The sequence below is a fragment of the Hyperolius riggenbachi genome, chromosome 3, assembly GCF_040937935.1.
Source record: "Hyperolius riggenbachi isolate aHypRig1 chromosome 3, aHypRig1.pri, whole genome shotgun sequence".
Lineage (NCBI taxonomy): Eukaryota > Metazoa > Chordata > Amphibia > Anura > Hyperoliidae > Hyperolius > Hyperolius riggenbachi.
The window spans coordinates 67,604,247-67,618,691 of NC_090648.1; the positions used below are offsets into that span (position 1 = coordinate 67,604,247).

Below are 14,445 nucleotides of genomic sequence, written 5' to 3' on the forward strand. Positions count from 1 at the left end.
GAGACTTACTATAAGGTCCTTTTCTTATGGTATAGAACTCCAGAGATTATCAATAAATGGAACCCAACCATCCCTAGCTCTTGCTGGCGATGTCAGAAAACGCAGGGCAACATATATCATATATTCTGGGAGTGTACTCGTATAATCCCCTTCTGGAACAAAGTTAAAAATATTCTGAGCGCAATCTTGGAAACACAATTAGAGTGTAAACCTTTAAATATGCTACTGGGATATCCATACCCAGGACAAACACGTAAAGCCAGTAAACTCTCGAGCATCATTTTAAACACGGCCAAACGTTTGATAGCCAAACATTGGCGTTCAATAAAACCACCAACTAAGCATGCTTTGATTAACGAAATTCTGGAGGTTAAGAGATTAGAAGAGCTCACGGCTCGTCTAAATGATACACTAGGCAAGTTCAATGAGATCTGGAGGCCATGGGACGTATGGCGGATTACACAGGACTATGGAGAAATAATCTGAAACTATCAGAATATACAATATTGAAGGAATTTATACTTCCCCTTTTTATCATTAAACAATAATAATAACTTCGGTGTGTGGGATCACTGCATGGGCTGCGATGGGTCGAATTTGAAACTCGCTTCTTTATATTCTATCCTATACCTTTTTCTCTCTCTTCATCATTACCACTTATCTTTCCACTTCTTTGGTTTTGGTTTTGTTATTGCCAGCACTAGTTTAGATATTATAGACCCAATTACGCATCTGAATGCATATATTAATCAGTGGGTCAAATAATGACATTAGCAGTATACACTGAGTGCACCGGGCGTGCATTCATATCTATACTACATAGGTATTATACACGTACACGTAATATTTTATTGATTCTACGAATTGAAAATCAGTCACTATGTCAGAGACAATAGATCTACGTCAAGGGGATCACTTGAGTGTATGATCCCTTAGGGCCTCAGGTCCCTCTTGATGTAGATAAAAAATTCTTATAAGCTAACTCCGATTATATAGTTAAGCGCACATGAGTGGCAGACATGTGCAACTCTCTTAGCTTAAGAAATGTTTTCAATATGTCAAAATACTTGTTATCTTTTCAATTAATGGTTATAAAGGGATATATTAGTTTATTCTACTCACTTGGTTATGGACTTTAGAAGTCAACGCTGTTGGTTGACCTACTGTATAGGAAAATCTGTCATCAATGTAACCAGGTGTACTACTTACAGTTCCCTTGTATCAATATCATACTTTCTATATGTTATGTGTAAAACTTTAAATAAAGCATTTTTAAAAAAAAAAAAAAACCGCTCAGAAATCACAAGTGCTTATAATGTGGCTGAGCCCATAGTGACAGCAGCATAGGAAAAACGTAATTTATAGTGCATTTTACTCAGAGAGAAATGTACATTTTATATGTATACATTTTAAAGGATACCAGGTGCGAAAGCGTCTGATATAAACTGAAGCTGCACTGGGTGAGGGGGCATAATTAAATACTCACGATGCCAAACTTTCCCCTCCGTCCCCCGCCGCTCTTCTCCGGTCCGTCCTGTTGTCCTGGGCCACTTCAGCGACTCCAAACCCGGACATACTGCTCCGTGCATGCGCAAGTATGTCTTTCTGCTCCCCTGTGGCCACACCGAGTGACGTCACAGGGCAGGAGCGCCTGCGTCCCGGAGTGAGCGTTGATTGGAGAAGCGGGGGGAGCGAGCACGCTCATGTCCTGTGATGTCACTATGTGGCCACAGAAGAGCAGAACAGACATACTGCGCATATGCGGCGCAGTATTTCCGAGTTTGAAGTCGTCCAGGACAACAGGACAGACTGTAGAAGAGCAGTGGGGGAGGGAGGGGAACAGGAGGCGCGGTGACTATTTAATTATGCTCCTACCCTGTACAGTTTCAGTTTATACCAGATGCTTTTGCATCTGGTATACTTAACCTCCTTGGCGGTAATCCCGAGCTGAGCTCGGGGTATGCCGCCGGAGGTCGCCGCTCAGGCCCTGCTGGGCCGATTTTCATTCTGAAAAAAGCAGCACACGCAGCCGGCACTTTGCCAGCCGCGTGTGCTGCCCGATCGCCGCCGCTCCGCGGCGATCCGCCGCGTGCAGCGGCGAAAGAGGGTCCCCCCAGCCGCCCGAGCCCAGCGCAGCCGGAACAAACAGTTCCGGCCGGCGCTAGGGGCTGGATCGGGCGGCTCTGACGTCAGGACGTCGACTGACGTCCATGACGTCACTCCGCTCGTCGCCATGGTGACGAGGAAAGCAAAACAAGATAGGCCGCTCATTGCGGCCTATCTTGTTACTTTCGATTGCCGGAGGCGATCGAAAGTACGCTTCCGGAGCGCCCTCTAGTGGGCTTTCATGCAGCCAACTTTCAGTTGGCTGCATGAAATATTTTTTTTTTAATTTAAAAAAAACCCTCCCGCAGCCTCCCTGGCAAAATAAATAAACCGCCAGGGAGGTTAAAACATAACAATTTTTCATTATAGTTGTCCTTTAAGAGTATTAATCTTTGCCAAATGCTATATTTATGTCGGGATCTTACTACTTGCAGAAATTATATGGCCATTGCCTAGTCTTGCCCATTTTAGTGCTGAACACGTGAAAATATCGTGTGTAGGTCCTGGAGGTCACTCTTCTAATGGAGCTGAATGTAAGATTGGCATTGGTACTTACCTTCCCTCTCTGTCTGAGAGCTGCTGCTCATTGCAGACAGGTTAAGTTACTTATAGCTGTGGTACATATCTATTGCAGTGTTCTCCCCAGAATTTTTTTCCAGCCGGGTGGCATGAAAAAGTAGCCGGGTGGGGCGAAAGGAGAGAATGCAGGGTCGGTGCTTCTGTGAGCAACTCTGCTTACAGCATAGGTGGAGGTGAGCCGATGACAGCCGGGTGGTCACCAAAACTATCCGGGTGGAGCACCTGGCTAAAAGGGCCTGGGGAGAACACTCTATTGGTCTGTTCAGTAGGTTTTATATTTTGCTCAGGTTTCAGCAGGGCCAGCTTTTCCATAAGCCACCGTAGGCTTGTGCCTACCGGAGCCTTATGTGGGAGAGACAGCCCCCCTCCTCAAATCACTGACCTCAGGAGTTTATAGTCTAATCCCTGCCTCATATCACTGACCTCAGGCACTTGCACCCTAATCCTTGTCTCATGTCACTAAGGATGATATGAGGCAGTGATTCGAGTGTAAGATTCTAAGGACAGTTAGTGACATAAGGAAGGGATAAAAGTTCAGAATATTTTTAGTTGGGGGTGTGGCCTGTGTTCAGGGGTGGAGTTAGATTGCCTGTGCCTACAGGCCTCTGAGTTGTAAATCCACCCCTGGGGTTCAGCATGAATGGGATTCCCCTATATTGGTATTTCCCTGCAGTGTTTGTATATAATTATGTTGTACAGCGCTGTGTGCATGACATGTAACACGGATTGTTGCTCTTCCTTCCTGCAGGGTTTTTTTCCTGCAGAAGAAATCCATCAGCACTCTGCACAACCTCCTCTGCAGCCACGACACAGACCCGCGATACTCTGAGACTGCAGTCATGCAGAGGATTTCCCGCCTTTATCTCCCTCTGATTGGCATTGTCATGGAAACCCTCCCTCATCTGTACGACTTCACGGGTGAGTATCCATCTAGCACGCTCTTCCTGATAAGCTGAAGGGCTGCAAGCCGGAGACATGTCACCCCTGGAGGCTGCCAAGTGCGCGGCCCATGGAGTCTTGGAGCACATGTTCTCTGCTCCCCCGGGGGCTGCCAAGTGCGCGGCCCATGGAGTCTTGGAGCGCATGTTCTCCGATCCCCCGGGGGCTGCCAAGTGCGCGGCCCAGTAAATCTTGGAGCACATGTTCTTTGCTCCCCCAGGGGCTGCCAAACGCGCGCCTCATGGTGTCTTGGAGCACATGTTCTCTGCTCCACCAGGGGCTTCCAAGTGCGCGGCCCATGGAGTCTTGGAGCACATGTTCTCTGCTCCCCCAGGGGCTGCCAAGTGCGCGGCCCATGGAGTCTTGGAGCACATGTTCTCTGCTCCCCCGGGGCTGCCAAGTGCTCGGCCCATGGAGTCTTGGAGCACATGTTCTCTGCTCCCCCGGGGCTGCCAAGTGCGCGGCCCATGGAGTCTTGGAGTACATGTTCTCTGCTCCCCCAGGGGCTGCCAAGTGCGCGGCCCATGGAGTCTTGGAGCACATGTTCTCTGCTCCCCCAGGGGCTGCCAAGTGCGTGGCCCATGGAGTCTTGGAGCACATGTTCTCTGCTCCCCCGGGGCTGCCAAGTGCTCGGCCCATGGAGTCTTGGAGCACATGTTCTCTGCTCCCCCGGGGCTGCCAAGTGCTCGGCCCATGGAGTCTTGGAGCACATGTTCTCTGCTCCCCCGGGGCTGCCAAGTGCGCTGCCCAGGGAATCTTGGAGCACATGTTCTCTGCTCCCCCGGGGCTGCCAAGTGCGCAGCCCATGGTGTCTTGGAGCACATGTTCTCTGCTCCCCCGGGGAGAGGGATATGGAGGCTGCCATATTTATTTAAGCAATACTAGTTGCCTAGCTGTCCTGCTAAACCTCTGCCTCTAATGCTTTTGGCCATCGACCCAGAACAAGCATGAAGCAGATCAGGTGTTTCTGACATTATTGTTAGATGTGACAAGATTAGCTGCATGCTTGTTTCTGGTGTGATTCAGACACTCCTGCAGCCAAATAGATCAGCAGCGCTGCCAGGCAACTGGTATTGTTTAGAAGGAAATAAATATGGCAGCTTCCATATTATTCTCACTTCAGTTATCCTTCAAGATTTGTTTTTCTTAAAAAGTAATATCCGAACTGCAAAAAAATGACACCTACTTACCTGGGGCTTCCTCCAGCCCCTGGCAGCGGCTATGTCTTTCACTGCAGCTCCGTTCCCAGCCGCTGGCTCCAGGTCCCCGACAGTGCATAGGCTGACCTCGCCAGGTCGTCCTCTACTGTGCCTGTGCAGTACACTCCACATCATGTGCGAATGATTAACCGGCGCAGGCACAGTAGAGGACATCCTGGCGAGGTCGGCCTCTGTACTGTCGGGGACCGGCAGCCAGCGGCTGAGAGTGGAGTTGCAGCGAGGGACATAGCAGCTGCCAGGGGCTGGAGGAAGCTCCAGGTAAGTAGGTGTTTTTTTTGGGGGGGAGAGGGGGGGGGTTGCAGCTCAGATATTGCCTTTATTTTTGCTCTGATAACCTCCATAGTGATATCACTACGGACTGATTGTTTTCAGAAAGAAAAAAATATCCAATGAAGTAATAATGTGTTAATAGATAGAGCAAGGAGTTTTGAAACAGGATGATACCATTTATTGGCTAACTTAGAGATGGATAAACAGTGAGCTTTCGGGTTATAAAAAACCTTTGTCGGACTGGTTCCTGACAAACACTGAAAAACACAGCTTATATACACTGACATACAGAGGAGAAACATTCTTTAGCAAACATAAATGTAATTCGATGCCTTAACTGTTACTAAGGAGGCTTTCCCAGGCATCCTGGCTAAATTGATAAGATCAACAGTTTCCTCCACATGACATGAAGCCGATTATGGTGATGGGGAAAAATCGTAAATTCCGAGTTCAAATTGTAATTGGGCTGGTTACATGCACCATTAATTCTAAGCTTTATGGCCCATAGACACGGGCTACAACTGTCGCCGCAACCATGTGTTGCGGCGACAGGTCGCCCCTGTGTATGACGCGCGCACCCCGAACCGTCGCTACTCAGAGCTGTCACCAGGCGATTGGCACGGCCAATCGCCGGCAACAGCTTTCGCCACAACTGTCGCTAGTATGCCGTGTGTATGCAGACTAGCAACCCCATACACAATGTATGGAGCTTCCGGCGGGGGGGAGGAACCTTTGGCGACAGCTTCCGCCGCATCTCTGTCCCTCTGTGCACCGTGTGTACGGCTGCTGCACAGAGGGACCTGGCGACGAGCTGACGCTGCTTTTTTTTTTTTTTTATTGGGCGACTTGCTACATTTGTGCCTCGTGAGTACGAGGCTTAAGAGAATTGTGGCATTTAAAACCAGCACATGAAAGCAAATAAAATGAATAGTGACCGTAAACACCATGTTACACAGCATATGGCACACAAAATGAATGAAAAGATAAAAAAATTAAAAGAATTGTGGCATTTAAAACCCATCGTACCAGCACAAGAAGTTAGAGTCCTTGTTTAAACCATCTTCTATTGTTTTGAACCAATGTATAAACTTTGTTTCTTGTGTTAGTCTCATGTTTCCCGATTTGAAGCCACCCATTAATACAGTGACGCGAAAATTGATTAAACTGTGTCCAGGTAAACAAAAGTGTGTTGGTATTGGGAGATCAGTATATTTTGCAATATCCTTTTTCCTGCTGTTAATAGTGGATCTGTGGTGTGTCATGCGATCACGCAGTGGTTGACTTGTTTCTCCCACATAAATTCCTTTGGGGCATATATATATATATATAGGATATGAGGATCTTCTCAAATTTCACAGGAACTTTAATGCCTTCCATCCCACAATCAAACTGAAACTGAGCTACTCTCACAGGGAAAGTAACTTTCTTGACACCACCATATACATCAGAGAGAACGGCCTACAAACGTCCATGTACCGCAAACCGACGGATCATCCCACATACCTCAGGTATGACAGTTTCCACCCCAAACATATAAAGAATTCCATAATTTACAGCCAGGCAATAAGATGCAATCGGATCTGTTCTGACAGGGATGACAGAGACAACCACCTGGGTTACCTGAAGAAGAATTTCATTAAACAGGGATACAATCCTCTAATGTTTGAGACCCAAATCAAAAAAGCTAACAACATCCCTAGGACTCAGCTCCTGGAGTACAAGCAGAGCCAGGAAGAGAGCCGTGTCCCACTGGTAGTCACCTACAACCCACGCCTGGAAATCTTAAGAAAGATTGCAAAAGAACTTCATCCTGTTCTACACAAGGATCAGAGACTGAAAAAGATATTCCCTGAACCTCCCCTCCTAGCGTTCCGACAGCCACCCAATCTTAAGCAGATGATAGTAAGGAGTACCTTAAATAGGCAAGAACAGAATGGAACATTCCCCTGCCGAGGGAAAAGGTGTGGGACCTGTAAACACATCCATTTCACTGACAGGATACTAATACCAGGAACACAACAGGAATACAAAGTACGAGGTACCTTTTCCTGCGACTCATCTAATGTGGTATACGTGATCATGTGTGCAAAATGCCCCAAAGGAATTTATGTGGGAGAAACAAGTCAACCACTGCGTGATCGCATGACACACCACAGATCCACTATTAACAGCAGGAAAAAGGATATTGCAAAATATACTGATCTCCCAATACCAACACACTTTTGTTTACCTGGACACAGTTTAAGCGATTTTCGCGTCACTGTATTAATGGGTGGCTTCAAATCGGGAAACATGAGACTAACACAAGAAACAAAGTTTATACATTGGTTCAAAACTGTAGAAGATGGTTTAAACAAGGACTCTAACTTCTTGTGCTGGTACGATGGGTTTTAAATGCCACAATTCTTTTAATTTTAATTTTTTTATCTTTTCATTCATTTTGTGTGCCATATGCTGCGTAAGATGGTATTCACTGTCACTATTCATTTTATTTGCTTTCATGTGCTGGTTTTAAATGCCACAATTCTCTTAAGCTTAGAATTAATGGTGCATGTAACCAGCCCAGTTACAATTTGAACTCGGAATTTAGGATGTTTCCCCATCACCAGAATCTGCTTCATGTCATGTGGAGGGAACTGTTGATCTTATCAATTTAGCCAGGATGCCTGGGAAAGCCTCCTCAGTGATAGTTAAGGCATCTAATTACATTTATGTTTGCTAAAGAATGTTTCTCCTCTGTATGTCAGTGTATAGAAGCTGTGTTTTTCAGCGTTTGTCAGGAACCAGTCCGACGAAGGCTTTTAATATGCCGAAAGCTCACTTTTTATCCTTCTCTAAGTTAGCCAATAAATGGTATCATCCTGATTCAAAACTCCTTGCTTTTACTCATGGCTAACACGGTACAACACTCTACTGCTTTTAATAGATAGAAGAGACTATCCGTGCAGATAGTGTCCTGGTTAAGATTTGAAACTGAGGATCCAGTGCTGCAAGGCGGGAGCGCTAACCACTACACCACCACGTTGACCTTGCATGCCAGCCAGAGGAGTTTAAAATGAAGCCCCTTATAGCTTAATGAGAATAGGTTTACAATAAAAGGGGTAGAGTGTGTTCAGTGTGGTATCTGTATTGCAGCTCTGTCTTGTTGCTGAAATATAACTTTATCGCCAGCATGGTCTGTTTATCCAGTTGGCTGCTTAATGAGATGGCTCGGGGTACGGCAAGAGAGCGTGTCTGTTTTGCAAACATCACTCTATTCTGTGTAATGGGATTGGACCTTCCAGCTGGTCCAGGGAAAAATCAGATCTGTCTTGGCAGATGGGTACACTTGTTATAATAGGAGAGCCTTCTGGGGCTGTTGTGAACACAAAGGCTAATAGTTCTGTCCTTTATTAGCAGAGCCGCATGCCCAGAGGGTGCGACATGCCTCTACCATGGCAGATGAGGTGGACTCGGACAACGGCACCATCAGTCAGTCTGTCGCCATGGCAATAGCCGGGTCTCCATTACCAGCCTCGCAGAAGACGACTTCTTTCCCACTCCCCACAGCTGTGAGTAGAGGACCCCCTCCCTGCTGCTGCTTCTTCTTTGTATTGTGTTTATCTGCAGTTTTCTTTAGTTTCAGATACAGATATAACGGGGCTTTCAAAATGCATTAAAGGAGCACTATTGCGAAAAATTGTCAATTTTAAAATACATGAATACACATAAAAAAAAGTATATTTCTTCCATGGTAAAATGTGCTATAAATTACTTTTCTCCTTTGCTGCTGTCACTTACAGTAGGTAGTAGAAATCTGGCAGAACTGGCAGGTTTTGGACTAGCCCATCTCCTCATGGGGGATTCTCAGGGTTTTCTTTATTTTCCAAAAGCACTTAGTGACCGAGAGTTGCTCATTCCAACTGCCAGAATAGTGTGCAAACAGGTGGTGGTGGTGGAGTGGGACATCCTGCATCTTTGTATCGATCCTTTCCAGGGAGTGTTTTTGTAAAGAATAAAGGAGATACTGAGTATTCTCCATGAAGAGATGGACTAGTCAAAAACCTGTCAGTACTGTGAGATTTCTAACTACTGTAAGTGACAAGCAACATAGGAGAAAAACAATTTAGAGCTCATTTTCCGGTGGAAGAAAATTACTTTTTATTCGTATGTGTTTTAAAGTCGAAGGGAATCGATTAAAAAAAAAAATCAGCCAGATATTTACCTAAGTAGAGGGAAGGCTCTGGTCCTATAGAACCTTTTCTCTCCTCTCGCAGTCCCTGCGCTGGCTCACCCAGAGCAGTATTCCACCAGTTTGGTCAAATACTGCTCTCTCTGCCGAAGGAGGCTTCGAAAGTCTTCTGGAGCTGAATGCTTCCGAAGGCGGCGAGCGCAGTAAGGAGCCACCTGTCTTCAGGAGAACTCGGCTCCCAAAGACTTCCAAAGTTTCCTGCGGCGGGGGATTTAATCGGTGTATATTTGGGTGCAGCCTTGTTTTTTTCCAAAACCCGTTGACTCCAGCCTCTCTCTCCTTCTCTGTTCTTAGCCTGTGCGGAGTGGCAGTGTGCTTTCTGCCGAGTCCAGCCGCAATCTCGTGGTCTGCGCTCTCTGGGTGCTGAAAAACGCCGAGCAAGAATTCCTGCAGCGATGGTTCTCCAATATGTCTGTGGCACAGCTCACCCGTCTGCTGGAGCTGCTGAGCTTGTGTGTGTCCTGCTTCCAGTACAAGGTGAGGCTCCCCTCGTTTCCTGCAATTGCTGAGCCTGTGTGTGTTCTGCTTCCAGTACAAGGTGAGGCTCCCCTCGTTTCCTGCAATTGCTGAGCCTGTGTGTGTCCTGCTTCCAGTACAAGGTAAGGCTCCCTTCGCTCCATGCACAGACTCACTCTGCTTACAGCATTACTTGGGTGCTAATAGGTGCTCAGCTGAGTGCAGATGTGTAGGTGGCTGGCTGGCTGCCCAAGGTGGCTGGCTGGGGCAGCATACACACACACACACACACACACACACACACACACACACACACACACACACACACACACACACACACACACACACACACCATACTTTCCTCACTCTCTCTCTCTCATATGGATGTGTAGAACCACTAGCCTGTCTCTTTAGAGGTGTGACGTGTCCACTGGGATTTTCATATTTGTACTGTGTGTGGCTTGGTTATCACTGTAATACTACATCTCCTTCCATGCTTCCTTTTACTGTCCCCCAGGGGAAAAAGGCATTTGAGCGCATCAACAGCTTGACGTTTAAGAAATCCCTGGATATGAAGGCCCGGCTGGAGGAAGCCATACTTGGCACTATAGGAGCCCGTCAGGATATGGTGAAGCGTAGTAGAGGTAAGAGCCACTACTTGAATTAGGTCAGCTTCAGTCAAAGGTGTGTACCACCTGTACAGTGCTGAGCTGAAAGATTCTGGTTGATGTGAACAATAACAATCTGTTTCGAAACACTTTGTGTGTGTGTGTGTGTGTGTGTGTGTGTGTATGTGTATTGTGTGTATAGTGTGTGTGTAGTGTGTGTGTGTGTATTGTGTTTGTAGTGTAGTGTAGTGTGTGTGTGTATTGTGTGTGTGTATGTGTATTGTGTGTGTAGTGTGTGTGTATTGTGTTTGTAGTGTAGTGTGTGTGTGTGTGTGTGTGTGTGTATTGTGTGTATAGTTTGTGTGTATTGTGTGTGTGTGTGTGTGTATTGTGTTTGTAGTGTAGTGTAGTGTAGTGTGTGTGTGTGTGTGTGTGTGTGTGTGTGTGTGTGTGTGTGTGTGTGTGTGTGAATGGTTTGTTTGTTTTGCCTATACCTATCTTTGAAATCCAGTTGTTGACAATAAAGCTGTCCATCACTTGATAAATGGCCTGATCAACCATTAAATAGATTCCTCTCTGTCAAATCTGATCAGAGAGGGATCTATTGCCTGCCCGCACACTGCAAACCAATTTGCTATAGATCTCAAGTTGCAATAGGAGAAAATTGCTCGGCACTAGATGCAAAACAAGCGGACCTTCGGGGTAGGTGGATTACTCACTGTGCCTCCAGAATTAAGACAATCGTAAACAGTTGAGAAGAGAAGAATTCCGAGCATCAGACAAGTATGCAAGACATCCACCATTTTATTGCATCCCAGACAAGACAAGTTACACACAATTAGCAAAATGCTAATGCAATAAAACGGTGGAATGCAATAAAACGGTGGATGTCTTGCATACTCGTCTGGTGCTCTGAATTCTTCTCTTCTCAACTGTTTACGATTTGCAATAGATCTCAGCATGAATCTACTGCAAATCTGCAAATCGTCCTGCCGCTGCCTGGTGGGTCCCTCTCAAGTGTTCAGTCGATCATTGCGTTCTAGAATGCTGCTACCACCGTGTATTCTATCGAGCCTTTGAGACTGTGATTTTCCAGCATGGCCAACTGGTTTCAACTAGAAATCGAGCAACAGATCAATTTGGTAGCCATATTGCAGCATTGATTCTCTTCCGATTCCCTAAGATTATCAAATTGAAACATCGATTGGGTCACTAGATCGAGTGGTGTATGGTTAACTTTACTATGATCTCTAGTGGAAGTGGAGGAAGCCTGTATTACTGCCATGAGAGATGCATGTTACTATTTCTTTAGGGTCCGTTTCCACTAAGACTTCGCAATGCAAATTTTCGCATTAAAAATGAAACCAATCAATGTCAATGGAGTCACTTCCGTTGAATGTGAATTTTAGCATACAAGTGCAGAAAAAAATCTGGATTGCATGCTGCACCACGCATTCATTTTCCATGTAATGATTGGTAGACGCATATGAAAATTTGCATAAAACCGAGGAATTTCACATATGGGAAAAACGTATGCGAAATGGAATATCCTGGTGGAAATAGACCCCTATGCAGGCTGTAGTTTAGGGTTTTGTAGAATTCACCTGTCCCGGCATTTCCTTACAGAGCGCAGCCCGTTCGGCAGTCAGGAGAACGTGCGATGGAGGAAGAACGTCACACAGTGGAGGCCGAGCAGCGAGAAGACTGAGAAGTGAGAAGCTTTTAGGATTTGCCTTCTATTATAGAAAATAATTATTGAAAATGTGGCAGCAGAGCTTTGTTAATTAATGTAAAAAAAAAAAAAAAAAAAGACAGTAGATTATTTTCCATTGCTTGTGTTTGAATTAATGTCCATCTTCGTACATACAAGATTCTGATTGGCTGCACAGACGTTTCTGACTTCTGTTATTTTATTTCAGGACACAAGCGGAACGAGAGCTGGAGATCACCGTAGATGGAAACATGGCTACCGAGGCTAACCTAGTGGTCCTGGATACCTTAGAGATCATTGTCCAGGTGAGGGAGGCAGGTGGGGATTGGCTCATCTGGGCAGCTTTGGCACAGCTAGCCAATGAAATATGACTTGAATGTTCTACATGGAAGGGTAGAACCTTGTGCTTAGCTCTGTTTTGCCTTGCAGACCGTCATGTTGTCAGAGATGAAGGAGAGCATCCTGGGAGGTGTGCTGAAAGTTCTGTTACATAGCATGAGCATGAACCAGAGTGCCCTGTATCTGCAGCACTGTTTCACTAGCCAGAGGGCGCTGGTGTGCAAGGTAACGATGTGGAAAATATTGGATCTACCCATAGTCCTCTCTGTTAACGCCTATGCCTGCTTTCTTTCTAAATCTCACCATGCCCCCTTGTCTGTCTCTGCTCAGTTTCCAGAGATGCTGTTTGAAGATGACACGGAGTTGTGCTCTGACCTCTGTCTCCGCCTCTTGCGCCACTGCAGCAGCTGCATTAGTAGCGTGCGAACGCATGCCAGCGCGTCCCTGTACCTTCTCATGAGGCAGAACTTTGAGATTGGGAATGTAAGTAAGACAACCTGTCCCTTTTATACATGCTTCAATCGTTGTCCGTTGTAGGAGTCTTCTGATGCTAGTAGCCAATTTAGTAATCGTTTTATTGGTGGTTTCTACAGATCACTACTGGTAGCTTTTGAATGTGAGATCCAGTGTTAGTCAAGGAGAGAATCCGAACACACAACAACAAAAGTTTTGAACTTCATCCCAATCAGTAGCTGGCTGTATGGCTGATATTGTGGTTAAACCCCTCCCACAGTGTGATGTCACAACCATGGCCATGACAGTTTCCTGTCTGTGAACCTCATTGCATTTCAACTGCCAAGCAAGCACTATTTCCCTCTGCGCATAGAACTCTCAGTAAGGGCTGGGGCACACCGAGCGGGTTTTTTGGCGTTTTTGCAGCCGCTTGTGGCTGCAGATACGCTTGGTCAATGTATCTCAATGGAGTGGTTCACACCAGAGCAGGAGGCGTTTTGCTGAAACGCATACTTCCGGGGGGAGGCATTTTTTGGATTGCGGAAGCGTTTCTGCCTCCAATGTAAAGTATAGCAAAAACGCAAACCGCTCTGAAAAACGGCAGTTCAGAGCGGTTTTGCAGGCATTTTTGTTACAGAAGCTGTTCAGTAACAGCTTTACTGTAACTATATCTGAAATCTACTACACCAAAAACGCTTCACAAAACCGCAAAGTGCTAGCTGAAACACTACAGAAAAATAAGAAAAAGCGTTCCAAAATCTGCTAGCATTTTGCGGATCTGCTAGCGGGTTTTGGTGTGCCAACATTCCACAGAGATCACCTGGAAGGTAACCTCCAGTGATAAAATTCAGAATGTATATCAGGGTGAGGAATAGGCAAACGCTGAGCACTGGCGTACCAATAGGGAATGCGACCCCTGCCGTCGCGGGGGGGCCTGGGGCCCCCCTAGGGCCCCGCTCAGGGACTTTTGGGGGCAGGAGAGGTCGCAGCATAAGAGGAGAGTGTGGCAGATCGGTGGGGAGGGGGGAAATTCCCCCCCCATCCCTCACCTCGGGCTCTCCTCTCAGCGCTCCCCTCCTGCAAACATTGGTGGCAGTGGGCAGGTGGCGGCAGGATGATACATTACCTCCTTCTCGCTGGAGGACTTCCGTACTCTAAGAGCAACTTCCTGTTTACACAGGAAGTTGCAAGAAGCTCTCTTAGAGAACGGAAGTCCTCCAGCGAGAAGGAGGTAATATATTCATCCTGCCGCCGCTGCTGCTGCCTGCCCGCTGCCACCAATGTTTGCAGGAGGGGAGCGCTGAGAGGAGAGCCCGAGGTGAGGGAGGGGGGGGGATTTCCCCCCTCCATACACAATAGATTAGGTATTGCACACCTATAATAAAGATAATATTTGCACAAATAGCTCAAATTACAGCGGGGTGCTGTGTTAAGAAATAAACATCCATTGATACACTAAAAACACGCACACCAAGCCAGTTCAAATGCTTAGAAAAGTGTATTGATAATCAATATGAGAGAAATATCATTAAC

At 46.3% G+C, this 14,445-nt stretch overlaps 1 protein-coding gene across 9 annotated transcripts in view; it reads left to right on the plus strand.

Moving 5' to 3' along the window:
• The window catches only part of DOCK6 (dedicator of cytokinesis 6), a 248,549-nt gene that overhangs the window by 192,488 nt on the left and 41,616 nt on the right, over positions 1-14,445 (plus strand). For 7 of the 9 annotated variants that reach the window (XM_068274305.1, XM_068274307.1, XM_068274310.1 and 4 more), the window contains 8 exons: positions 3,434-3,603; positions 8,511-8,665; positions 9,640-9,822; positions 10,319-10,445; positions 12,036-12,120; positions 12,329-12,425; positions 12,550-12,684; positions 12,790-12,942. In XM_068274305.1, the coding sequence (XP_068130406.1) occupies positions 3,434-3,603; positions 8,511-8,665; positions 9,640-9,822; positions 10,319-10,445; positions 12,036-12,120; positions 12,329-12,425; positions 12,550-12,684; positions 12,790-12,942 (1,105 nt within the window). The remainder of the gene's footprint in view (positions 1-3,433; positions 3,604-8,510; positions 8,666-9,639; positions 9,823-10,318; positions 10,446-12,035; positions 12,121-12,328; positions 12,426-12,549; positions 12,685-12,789; positions 12,943-14,445) is intronic. The other 2 variants (XM_068274306.1, XM_068274311.1) reach the window with 1 other exon arrangement.